Consider the following 13,446-nt stretch of genomic DNA (forward strand, 5'->3'; position numbering starts at 1 on the left):
AATAGTCAGTTTACATAATTAACCTAACAATTTAAGTGAAAAGTTTAAATAAATCTAACATTTTATTTTTTATATTCTTTAACTCCAGCTTTAACCAGCTCACTACCGTTCAGAAGTTTGGAATATTTTTATTTCATATTATTTATTTTTTACTATTTAAATATATTTCAAAATGTAATTTTTCCCTGTGATGGCGAGGCTGAATTTTCAGCATTCATTACTCCAGTGTCACATTATTATTTAGAAGTAATTCTAATATGCTGATTTGCTGCTCAAGTACTATGAGTTCTTATTGAGTCTCAGTTGGTAATGGTTAGATAATAGAAAACCAGATAATGGTTCTTATTATTATACATTTTGAAAACCATTTTTGCTGCTTAAGGTTCACCTTTTTCAAGACTCTTATATAAAAAAAAGGTTCAAATGAAAAGCATTTATTGGAAACAGAAATCCAATATATAACTGTAAAAGTATTTACTATCATTTGGTTTGCCTGGTTGCTTATTTATTTATTTATTTTAATTTATTTCGTATCTTACCCCAAAATTTTGAATGGTAGTGTATCACCGTTTCCACAAAAATATTAAGCGGCTAAATCTGTTTTCAGCATTAATTGTAATGTTTTTGAGCACCCAATCAGCATATTTAAAATCATTCCTGAAGGATCATGCGACTCTGAAGACTGGAGTAATGGCTGCTAAAAACTCTGCTTTGAAAATGGGAAAATTCTAATAATATTACTCATTTTGCTGTATTTTTGGGCAAATAAATGCATCCTTGGTGAGCATAAGAGACTTCTTTCTAAGACGTCAGTCTATTCCAAAACTGTGACTGGTAGTGTACATTTTTATTATAAATTAGAGAACAGTTCAAGAAGCATTTACACTAGTGGTGTCAGAATTCTGGCACTGAGATAAAACCGTGCTACAAACGTGTATCCCGAACCGTGTTGTTAACAGAAACCATTTAACTCCTTGCTCACTATGTCTGTACCCTTTCTGGATCCTAATTTCTTTTCTAAATGCTACTGAAGGATCAGAGCGTGAAGGACAAAGCTCTTCAGAGTATGGCCTCCATGTCCTCGGCCCAGATCGTCTCTGCCACCGCCATCCACAACAAGCTGGGTCTTCCGGGCATCCCGCGTCCTGCCTTCCCCGGAGCAGCAGGGGTAAGACCGCCCTCTGGCACCCACCTATCAGTACACTTACTTCAGCCACACGGCTGGCCACCGGGCCGCCTGTGTCAGCTCCAATCCCATTACACACCTTCAGAGCCGTGCCCACATCACCTGCCTTCATCAGATAAGCCCACTAATGCCACACTCAAGATAACTAGACTGCATGGCACATAGTCCACCTCATTTTTCAATGGACATGTGATAACTGATGTATCAAGAGTGCACAGACGTGTGTGTGCCTGTGGATAGGCTGTGTTTTGCTGTCTATTTATTTATCTAATTCTCTAGTTTTGGCAGGGCATGATATCCACGGGCCAGCCTGGATCCTCACAAGAGTGAGTATCTCTACTAGAAGTTCTGCTCCCGTTGGCCCACTAAAGCTTTTTCTCTTGCTACAGTGCATGCAAGGCACATCAGACATTCTTCTTCTTCTGTGCTTTCATTATTGTATTCACCCTCTTTTTCACCACCTTCTTCTTTTGCATCTTCTTCACCGTTGCTGTCTTCACTTTCTTCACCACCACCCTCTTCACCTTTTTCTTCACCATCTTCATTTTCTTCTCCACCTTCTTTTTATTCTTCACCACCGCCTTCACCTTTTCCTGCACCTCCTCCTTCTTGTTCTTCTCTACTACTTTCTTCACCTTCTGCACTTTCTTTTTCACCACAGTCTTTAGCTTCCTCACCTTCTTCTGCACCTTCTTCTTCTTCACCACTGTCTTTACCTTCCTCGCCTTCTTCTGCACCTCCTTTTGCATCTTCTGCACCTTCTTCATCATCTTATTCTTCACCTTCTTCTGCAATTAATTTACTGCTTACTCTTACCATAACGCTGTGGTTAGACTCAAAATTGAATGCGCATAATTTCATGCTTAGGTGTGTTGTCTAATTTAATATTACAAAATTGAGTGTAATATTTTATTTAATGTAATTTGTGTGTGTGTTTGTGTGTGTGTGTGTGTGAGTGAGTGACCCTGGACCACAAAACCAGTCTTAGGTTGCTGGGGTATATTTGTAGCAATAGCCAAAAATACATTGTATGGGTCAAACCTTTTTTTCCATTTTTCTTTTATGCCAAAAATCATTAGGATATTAAGTAAAGATCATGTTTCATTAAGAGAGTTTGTAAATTTCCTACCATAAATATACTAAAACTTAATTTTTGATTAGTAATATGCTTTGCTAAGAACCTCATTTGGACAACTTAATTGGTGATTTTTGTCAATATTTTTATTTTTTACTCCCTCAGATTCCAGATTTTGAAATAGTTGTATCTCGGCCAAATATTGTCCTATATCATAACAAACCATACATCAATGGAAAGCTTTATATTGAAAAATTTACACTTATGACTGGTTTTGTGGTCCATGGTCATAGTATACAGATTCATTAGGATTATTAGGATGAAAATTTAAAATTTAATGAACAGGTTGGTTTGGTTTAAAGCATTAAAGCACTGCTTTAAGACAAGTGTACACAACAAGACAAATTCTTTAATTCCACAACTAGTGTGCAGTAAAAAGCCCTAGATTATGGCCAACTTATAATGTATGCATGCTGCCAATGCTGTCTATGCACACTTGTAAATTAGTAAGCTTATTTGAAATTTAGTCAGCCGGTTGTCAGCTGTGCACACAGTCCTTCAGTAAGAAAGTTGCAATATCCAATGAAATCAAGAGAATGTGAGAGCAGGAGGAAGGAAAGCTGGTGGGATATCATATTTCTAATTCATATTTTTTACTGAGTGTCATGACTATGATCTGATTCAGAATTTCATTTTCACAGAACTAAATTTATAGCCCAAAACTTTAATGTGGTTCTTTTGCTGCCTTGCAAGCTCTGGCATTTCCTTCCAAGAAATGCAGATCTTCTTTATTCCTCCTGTCTCTGTTTTGTTTCTTTTATTGTCGTTCGCCTCTTCTTGATGTCTGTATTTTCCCCGACCCTTCCAGCTTTCTCTCTTTTCCTCAGAGGGATCAGAGATAGAGGAAGCCTTTCCAGAAACAGGGATGGGTTGAATCCAAGTTTGAATACTTTATGCAGCTTTGTTTCTTCTTTGCTGTGTAACCCTCTTAATCTCTTCAGTTTGTAGTGCCGCTAAACTTCAGGCTGCTCGTTTTCCTGTTCTTAATTCTCCTTTGTCTATGTTTTAGCATCAAGCCATTTGCTCAGCAAGCGTACCCTATCCAGCCAGCAGTCACAACTACGATCTCAAGTATGTCGGTCACCGCTTGCCATGTTTTTTTTGATCAGTTCACATTCAGATGTAGCATTCTGCTTGTTTAGAAGAGCTAATATTCAGTGTGTGTATGTGTGTGTAGGTTATGAGCCCCCGACAGCACCAGCGCCCACAGTGCCCGCCTGGCACGGCCGATCTATCGGCACATCTAAACTCAGACTGGTGGAGTTCTCTGCTTTTCTTGAGCACCAGAGAGATCCAGATTCTGTGAGTCGCTTCTTTATGTCACTATAAGTCAAAATGAAATTAAAATGGAGCTAGTTTAATTCCTAATACACATTCCTGGTCTTACTGCACATGATTCATCATTGACCTTTAGCCTACTAGTCAAAAAAATGTTTTTAGAAAGAAGTCCTCCACAATTGACTGAAAACACACATTCTAGTATGCATTCTAGTATGCAACACGTACATACTTCTCACATTTCAGTCTCTTTCCAATGGGGAAAAATACCCGCCCTACATTTTTGGCTTTTTGAATATCTCAGATAAATGCTTTACTCAGAAATATGATCATACCCTAATATAACTGTAATGCAGTGAAAATTAGTTGTGACTTTGAGGACTGTGAAAATACATTTTTAAATTTGTAACAATTCAGATGTTATCATGCCTACATAAAATGTATTGATTCTGTACTATATTAAAGTACCATCGCTAATATGTGTTATAGTTCTTTTATATGCTGTGGTACATTTGTGAATATCTCCGAATTATACCTTAAGAAATCGAATTGTTACACTTTTTACTATAAAATTCAATTTGTTAACTTAAATATTTTGAACTACCAATGAACACTTTATGGCATGTTAATTTCTACATATGCTAATACATTTTTAATATGTCTGGGGGCATAACATTATTTTTTATATTATGAACAAACATGAAGTAACAATGAACAATAGTGTGCATAATTTAGCGCCATTTAAGCAAGATTATTTATTATTATTATTCATTTATTTTTTAAATAAATGATCATTAAACTTTTGTCATGTTTATTCAGTCATTTGTTTGTCTGCCAAAATATTAAAATGTGACTTTTCTCCATTTAGGGGGAATTTTTTTTTTCACCAAATATAATATCGATATATGTGATTAATTGTGAATAATTAGCATTATTAATCAACATATCATTAAATGTATTAATTAACAGTTGGAATAGATGGATAGTACGAAGTTAAAACTAAACAATCAAGCACTTTCAGTCATTTTGACAAGTTTTCCTGTTTCTTTTTTTCTGTGCAGTATAACAAGCATCTTTTCGTGCACATCGGCCAGACAAATCACTCTTACAATGATGCCTTGCTCGAGTCAGTGGACATTCGTCAGATTTACGACAAATTTCCTGAGAAGAAAGGAGGGCTGAAGGAATTGTTTGGCAAGGGTCCTCAGAATTCATTCTTTCTCATAAAGTTCTGGGTGAGTGAATCTCTGTAAAGAATGAGCATCTGTTTAGCGATTCACAGACGCCCCTCCCCCCCAACATGCATGGGACAATTATCCACAAAAGAAGACATCACAATGCACAATTAGTAAAGAAACACTTAGTATTTTTTTTAATTAGGCTTAAAAATAAACACATATGCAGTGTGCTCTGTAATGTATGCCCAGCCTATGCCAAGGTTTCTACCTTAATGAGAGCAAAATTACCACAGTTCATGTTTACCACCCATACAACTGCCTATTTAACGCAAATATTTATCCACCGAGTGATTTTACATGCATGAATAATCGTGCATTTCCCTAAAGACACTGGGCCACTTTAGTTTTAAAGACAGCGTCCAAACCGCCGCTATATTTGGCACGGCATAGCTGAAGTGTCCATGATCAAAGCTCGCACTTATTCCGTTTAATATCGCAAAACAATTGGATGACCTGGTTGCTCCTCTAATAGCTATTCAAACATTGCATGCATTTTGGGAAATGCTAACTAGCGGCAACCAACAAAGTGGGCCTCGTTGTGGTTGGAGCGAGGCTGCTCGAATTCCGTTTGAAGTGACAGAGGGATCTGAATTTCAAATGAAACTCTGGATCTGCACAATAATGCCTCTTGAATATGATGTGAAAATGTAACAGGCTTGTCTTAATGAAAAGAGAGTATGCCAGAAATGAATATTTGAGCTTTCTCTGTAATGAACATCGTGTTAGCTTACTGAAAGAGCGGAGAGCGAGCTGCTCTTTTTTTCCACTCTTTTTCAGATTTTTTTTTTTTTCGAGTGCCTTTTTACTCAAAGTTATTTAATCTATTCTTTCTAACCTTAGACACAGCCTTTTTCTTTAATACCCGAATAGACTAAAATGTAGAAATAGCCATGGTTGGTAGTTTAGTGTAGGTATAATGCAAGCTAAAAGGTAACACCAATATACTGCAGAAGGTCTATAGTGGTCTTTTAATAATGTGTATGGATGACAAAAAAGCACTATACAAGTATTTTAAAAGTTTCATACTAGTTTGTGTTTATGTGAGGATTAAACTGAAGTATAAGTCTTCAAAATCCTCCATATAGGTTTTTTTTTAGCTGTGCTTACAGTCACCACTAGATGGCAGTTTTGTATTGAATGTTATATGTTGATTGATCCATCCATTTTTCTGCTGTAGATTTTTCTGTTGTATTTGACAGTGTGACTTATTAAATTGAGAATTAAAGCTACCATCTCATTTCTTCGTAGGCTGACTTGAACTGCAACATTCAGGATGAAACTGGGGCTTTCTATGGAGTGAGCAGTCAGTACGAGAGCCCGGAGAACATGACCATCACTTGCTCCACAAAGGTTTGCTCGTTTGGCAAACAGGTCGTTGAGAAAGTGGAGGTAAATTTCAAATGTTTGTTTTTGAGTACATTTGTGTCATCTAAATGGAGCAATAAATGTTCTTCCTCTAATACGTGTTTCCCAGAGGAAAATGTAATTGCTCTTTTATTACCGAGAACACTTAATGGAGTTCTTAGTTGTTAGTACACATTGTCTTGGGATAATTTGATGAGAAGTCTCAGAATTTTAATTGAAGACTATGATATCTTCATCTAAGCACAGTATGAGACGATGTGAATTAAAAATGTTTTAATGTTAATGTTATCATTGTAGTTTTTACAAGTACAACTATTAGGGGAACAAATTACATTTTAAAACATATTAAAATAGAAAACTGTTATTTTAAAATGTAATAATATTTCAAAATATTGCTGTTACAGTGCATAGGTGAACATAAGATATTTCTTTTAAAAACATTAAAAACAAACTTAATTTCACTCAGATGATGCTAACCCTGGAACAACATACAAACTGCATGATTTTTACTGTACATTTCTGTTATAGTCACCACTGCTCCTAAATATATATTTTCTGTAAAGCTGCTTTGCAACGATTTGTGACCCTGGAGCACAAAACCAGTCTTAAGTCGCTGGGGTATATTTGTAGCAATAACCAAAAATACATTGTATGGGTCAAAATGATGGATTTTTATTTTGTGCCAAAAATCATTAGGATATTAAGTAAAGATCATGTTCCATGAAGATATTTAGTAAATTTCCTTCAGTAAATATATCAAAACTTAATTTTTGATTGGTAATATGCATGGCTAAGAACTTCATTTAGACAACTTTAAAGGCAATTTTCTCAGTATTTAGATTTTTTTGCACCCTCAGATTCCAGATTTTCAAATAGTTGTATCTCGGCCAAATGTTGTCCGTTCCTAATAAACCATACATCAATGGAATTATTTATTCAGCTTTCAGATGATGTATAAATCTCAATTTCAAAAAATTGACACTCATGACTGGTTTTGTGGTCCAGGGTCACAGTTGAATCGTGAAAAGCGCTATACAAATAAATTTGTATTAAATTTAATTAAAAAAAAGTCTCTCTCATCTGTCCTCTCAGACGGAGTACGCTCGCTTTGAGAACGGACGCTTTGTGTACCGGATAAGTCGATCCCCCATGTGTGAGTACATGATCAACTTCATCCACAAACTCAAACACCTGCCTGAGAAATACATGATGAACAGCGTCCTGGAGAACTTCACCATCTTATTGGTGAGTCTACATGTCCATCAGTGATGTTTAAACCAATCAGTGAGAGCTTTCAGTGCAGGGCGGAGCCTGTGGCCTCTGAGCAGAGATGACCCAGCATTCCTGTGGCGCTGTGCAAAGCCTGATAATCTCCTGCAAAGGGGGAGGAACCCCTTTCTCTAACCATCATATACCCAAGGATTAGAGCCCTATTCTCTCCTATACATCCTGGTGCTGTGCATCTGTAAACCTACTCTCCTGGGTTGCGACTCTCACCTGCCATGGAGGTTTTAGTTGTTATTATAGACTGAGGGAGGATGAGTGTGTGTGTGTGTTAACAGTGAATGCTTGTGTACAATATATGTTATTGAAGGGTGGTGGCATTGGCATTGGCATTAACATCCATCTCAGGTGATCCAATCACATACAACACTAAATGTTTAATATTGGATTAAAAAAGTTTAATCAGGATCCAATATGTTAAAAATGATCCAGTCATTCATTTTTTAAACACTACCTTGTCTTGATGCATTGCAGACTGACTCACCCAAAAAAGGGGGGGGGGGGGGGGAGCCCAATATAAATGCACAAGGCTTAATAAAAAACTTTAATGTGCCTGAAATCGACATGCAGTTTGACACTGACATAAAGTGATGTATGCAGTCAAAAATCAAAAACCATCCTTTGGATGAAATCCTTTCACAAATCAAATCAGTACACTATATATAAAATATTAAATTAAAAGGCTTAAAAAAAAAAAAAAAAAAAGAGTGGTAGTGTATAAATTCTTCTTTTTTTTGCCCACTACTGAATGATGTTTTTTGCATCATAGTAATGAGAATTGAGAGGCGGTATAGGCTTAATTTATCTAAACCATTTTTTGACAGGTTTGTGAGTTTTAGGCCTAGGCGTGAACTGAACAATAATACAGTCTCTCTCTCTATCTGTCTCTGTTTCAGGTGGTAACAAACAGAGACACACAGGAGACCCTGCTGTGCATGGCCTGTGTGTTCGAAGTGTCAAACAGCGAGCACGGAGCCCAGCATCACATCTACAGACTAGTGAAGGAATGAAGCAGCTCTTTCACACAGACTCTGGACCTCAGTACAGTGGCAGTGCCTCTAGCTCAACACTCACTCAAGATGATTTTCTGTCACATTTGGGTGATGCTTATAATTATATATATATATTTTTTTTTGTTTTGATTTTTTCTTAATATGTGTTTGACGTTTAACTGCAGCTGTGAATTGCGGTACAGTTGTATTATGTTTTAATACGGGAACGAATGTCAAAGAATGCAGAATCAACATTCATTCGTAGATTATACACATAAAGTGACAGTATCATTCAACTTAATGTATAGTTTGAGTTAGAATGAATCTGGAAACGACCTCATTTTTGTTTTTTTTATCTCGGAAGCGTACACATCTGAAAGCGTATGGGTGCAGCCATAAATGTGTGTGTGTGTATAGGATGTAGGTGTACAGATGTATATACATTCTCACATACTGTACGTAGGTATTTTTCCCAAAGAAAAAGTATTTGAGAAATGTCATTCTGTAACGTTGATTTATTTAAAAGAAAGCTACTGTAGGTGTTATAAAAAAAGATTCTTGTGGCCATCGGAAAACAAAACGTTCCTGCATTCCGCACATTCCGAGAATTCAGGGAATTCTGAAGCCCAGCCCTTGAAAACATTACTTCGTTGAGGAATTACTGCACTGTGATACGAGACGTTTATACCAAGCTGTCTGTTGTCATGTGTCATCACCTGCAATAAGAAAACGCAGAGAATCGACCCCTTACTGTTGACTGTACAGCTTGTGTAAAAGGTAACTCTAGAAACAAGAAGCACTGCATTAACTACCAGGGCTTGATGGATTATCCATCAGACTGACCCGAGCACTTGGATCCACTCGTCGGACAAGCCTTAGAGCGTGTTTGCCGCTGGGAAAGCCACACTTTTCACGAAGCCCATCCCTGAACGTGCTGTACACCCGTCCGTCACGGAGCACTCCTTCATCTTCTGTAAGAATCTGTCCCAGAGTTCCTCGCTGCCTTTGACATCCCCACACAGCCCATGTCTCTGTGGCCTAATCGATTTCTACGACTGCAAGCCTTAATAATGGTTGTGTGAACTCCAAAAGATGCCACTAAAGCTGTGACCTCTTTCCTAAGCTGGAAGACTTTCTTATTGTCACATGTTGTAGGAATTGTACAGTACAAACCTGCCAAAGTGTAACAATATACAGCACAGTGCCTTAGTGTATGAAGCGAACGTGGATGAGCGCAGACTTTTTACGGGGAAAAAGGTGCAGTCACATTTACTCAGTGCTCCCAATAGGAATTTGTTTGATTGGGAGTTGAGCGTTAAGGCAGAAATTTTGCTCGTTTTTAAGTCGTTTCAAGTGAGTTTTGACCAGCTGAGAGATTCTTGGTTTGAAAGTGACTTCTGTGTGAGCTGTGCTTTACACATCGTTGATAATAAAAATGGACTTTTTGCCCACTAAATTTTGCCGGTGTTTCGCAAATGTGACCGCACCTTAAGATCCTACGTGTCATCTTTATAAAAGAGCACTGGCCATTCGGTTGACCTTTCACTCTCAGAGACGGAAGACATATTTAGACACACAGATCTTGCCTTTCTAATCCGAAAAGACCAAAAAGTTGAAGGAGACGCATAGAGCTCCTCTTTATTTCCTGCACTGTAGCATGAAAGTGCCTTTGGTTCTGATTTTTCCAGCTTAGAAAAGACTGATGTTTTTTTTTTTTTTTTGCGTTCTCAAGATGATCAAAAACCAAAAAAAAAAAAAAGTGGATGTAGGTCAAATATTCACCACATTGCCTTCATAAGAATTTTATAGAAAAATCAACATGGGCTAGTGAGTGGAAATAAAGTTATGTAATAATTATTAAAAACAAACTTCTATCAGCATTTGATTTGGTGGATGTGGCAAACTGTCATTGTTTTTTTTCGAACTATGGACTTGGGTTCCATTCTGTGAGAGATGTATTCGACATAGAGCTTTAGCTACTTTTCTAGTGCATAATCGAATTGTCAAACCTCACAGCACCGTGGAGATTATGATTGCTGAATGGCGTTTGCTTTTCCTTTTTTCAAGCCATTTCAATGTCTTATTTTGAATATAGAAACTATATGAAGTGACGTCAAGGTGTGTTGCTCCTCAGAGCTTAAAGATAGTCAAGGATATTAACCGCAGAGTCACATGTAAGCTGGCTTCACCAAACCATATCATCTTCACTGCATAATTTATTCATGCGATTGAACCCTCAAAGCGAGAGAGACTAAGTTAGATTTACAGCTGTGTATGTTGTAGCGCTTCAAGTAAACTGTGGAGTTATTAAATACGCACGATATCAAAACGGCAGACGATGTTGATTGTTTCGTGTTTGCCGTACCTTCGCCCTTCGTTCTTGTTCACGTTTCATATAGAGATCTTCCTGTATTGTTCTACATGTACGCGATGGTTTTGTGACGACGTCAGTATATTCGGAGCCCATTTGGGTGGTGATACTGTTACTGCTGCGCTGCTGGTGCATCTGCTACGTCAGTTCCTCCTTATCAGTCCCCTTTACTTCTCCAGGGATCTGAGAACTAAGGCCTTTAATATGATGAATGTTAAACGGACATTGTTTTGCTAGTAACGGACACTAAGCAAGGATTTGAGCGGAATCCGGACTACAGTATGTCAGCAGTTTAGCTTCTGTTTTTTGATCTATATGTTTGTATTTTGTCTATGTGTAGGTACTGGTACCTCCTATGTTCATTACCATTTAAGATGTTGGCTTTAAAGTGAACTTTTCTCTAGTTCAGATAGTATCATAAAAAGATATTGGGTTCGTGTGCAGAGATTTTTTTGTAAAAAGGTGCTTTGTATAAAATTATATATTCTGGCTTTTCTTGGTACAAAGGTGTGATATCTTTTAATATCTCTGATGATGGAAAAAAAAGCATTGGAGCAAGGCTGAGAGAGAAAATAAAAACATATTATGTGTGTGTTCTTTATCGCATATGGTCTTGTCTTTGCTCCGTAACATTTTGATGCCTTCTTGATAAAGTGGTAGATATTTTGTAGCTTTCTAGATACTTTGTATGTATACAATATTGAATAAAATAAGTCATTAAAACAGCCTGTCTGCTCATGTGTAGTTTTCTTCATGTTTCATTGAAAAGGATGCACCTGTTTGACCGACTGACTTTCTTCTTGAGAACACCAGAATGATGGTCACCAAACACTTTTGGTAACCAAAATTGTAAAAATAAATATATATATATATATATATATATATATATATATATATCAAAATGTCTTATTTTCCATAGAAGAAACCCATGCAGTTAAAAAAAAAAGAAGAAAAAAAGAAATGTTCTTGCAGGGATGGATTGTAGTACTGAAAGTATCTTCAAGTCTGCAGCGCCATCTCTTGTCACTTCTAGGAACAGACTTTGAAAACAGTTTAATCGAATTAAGTTTTTTTCCCCCAATGCATTTTTTTCAGTTTTATTTATAAGCATTTATGACACACATTGTAGTGCATGCTTACTGAAACTAAATGTTTTATCCACAAAATGACTATTTACTCTAGTACAGCTGTTTAATAACGTGTTCTGAACTTTATGGAGGCTATAAACACAACATTTTAATGCATAATTTCGTCATAAGGTGTAAATTAAAGGAACAGTACCCCAAAAATAAAAATATCTTGTATTCACCCTCAGGTCATTAAAGATATAAACGAGTGTGTTTAAAGGAACAGTTTGTTTCTTCATTGGAACAGATTGGGAGAAATTTTACATTACATCACTTGCTCACCAGTGGATCCTCTGCAGTGAATGGGTGCCGTCAGAATGAGAGTGAAAACAGCTGATAAAAACATCACAATAATCCACACCGTTCCAGTCCATTAATTAATGTATTATGAAGTAAAAAACTGCATGTTTGTTATGAACAAATTCATCAATACTGTTGCTTCTGGGTTAAATATGAGTCCTCTATCAATAATATTGCTTTCTTCAGTGATCAAATTTCCGAACCAGAAGAGAAATATGCACAGTTTATAAGCACCAAAACTGTTCTAAATAAATATACTCTTAGATTTTGAACTCCCATTCTGACGGCACCCATTCACTGTAGAGGTTCCACTTGTAAGCAAGTGGTGTGATGCAAAATTTCTCCAAATCTGTTCAAATGAAGAAACAAACAGATCAAACTCACAAACTGAAGGTGAGTAAATTTTCAGCAAATTTTAATTCTTGGGCGAACTGTTCCTTTAATATTTATGTAGATCCTCTGGAACGCTACAGTAATAGCACTGAACACTAGGGGGCGTGATTGTTCCGCTATTATTTGTGAATGTTGCATTAATGAAGGTGAACAGCAGGGGTCACTGCAGGATTATTCTCAGAAAGTGGCGAACCATGAGCTTTTAATTACTCGAAGGCTTTTAAACAAGTTAAAAAGCAAATTAGAATATATGAAAAATATAATTAATTTAATAGAGAGAGAGAGCTAGACTGTTGTGTCATTGCATATCCCCTTGGTTTTAGTGACTGATGAAGTTTGAAACCATGCTTTTACACTGATCATGCAGTTTTATTCATTTCTAGGATTATGGTGTTCTAACCTAAATTGGATCTGTTTTGACCATGCAACTAGAATTTATTTTACCATAAAATGGCATATAAAGTCTAGATTAATAATTAGTGCAGATAAGCATAAGTGTTTGATTTGTGATGCAGTTTCATAATAACATGCAATACTCAAATGAAGCACTTTTAAACTACCCTAAGCTTGAAGAAGTAAATCTATTTAATTTTGGCTTTCAAAATTGGAACAACACAAAAATGCTATTACTAAAATACCTTCAGTCATAGTGTGCCCATCACACGGTGTGTTTGAGGCGTGTGAAGCAGTGGACTCTGTTCTTCTGAAGGCAGTCCCAGTTTACCGTGGGTTGGGAGAGGCTACTTTTGTCTTGGAAACATCAGGATACACTCGGGT

The 13,446-nt window shown here is 36.8% G+C and overlaps 1 protein-coding gene across 3 annotated transcripts in view; it reads left to right on the top strand.

The window, feature by feature from the left end:
* The window catches only part of LOC306885391 (transcriptional enhancer factor TEF-1), a 72,351-nt gene extending 60,780 nt beyond the window's left edge, over positions 1-11,571 (top strand). The window contains exons 6-13 of one of the 3 annotated variants that reach the window (XR_013785529.1): positions 1,034-1,168; positions 1,466-1,512; positions 3,331-3,392; positions 3,499-3,623; positions 4,661-4,834; positions 6,086-6,226; positions 7,273-7,447; positions 8,383-11,571. Coding sequence is in view for 2 of the 3 variants with exons in the window: in XM_079441860.1 (XP_079297986.1) it covers positions 1,034-1,168; positions 1,466-1,512; positions 3,331-3,392; positions 3,499-3,623; positions 4,661-4,834; positions 6,086-6,226; positions 7,295-7,447; positions 8,383-8,496 (951 nt within the window). In the remaining variant the exon portion in view is untranslated. The remainder of the gene's footprint in view (positions 1-1,033; positions 1,169-1,465; positions 1,513-3,330; positions 3,393-3,498; positions 3,624-4,660; positions 4,835-6,085; positions 6,227-7,272; positions 7,448-8,382) is intronic. The other 2 variants (XM_079441860.1, XM_079441861.1) reach the window with 2 other exon arrangements.
* The last annotated feature ends 1,875 nt before the right edge of the window (positions 11,572-13,446 follow it).

Source organism: Barbus barbus, assembly GCF_936440315.1.
Source record: "Barbus barbus genome assembly, chromosome: 2".
Lineage (NCBI taxonomy): Eukaryota > Metazoa > Chordata > Actinopteri > Cypriniformes > Cyprinidae > Barbus > Barbus barbus.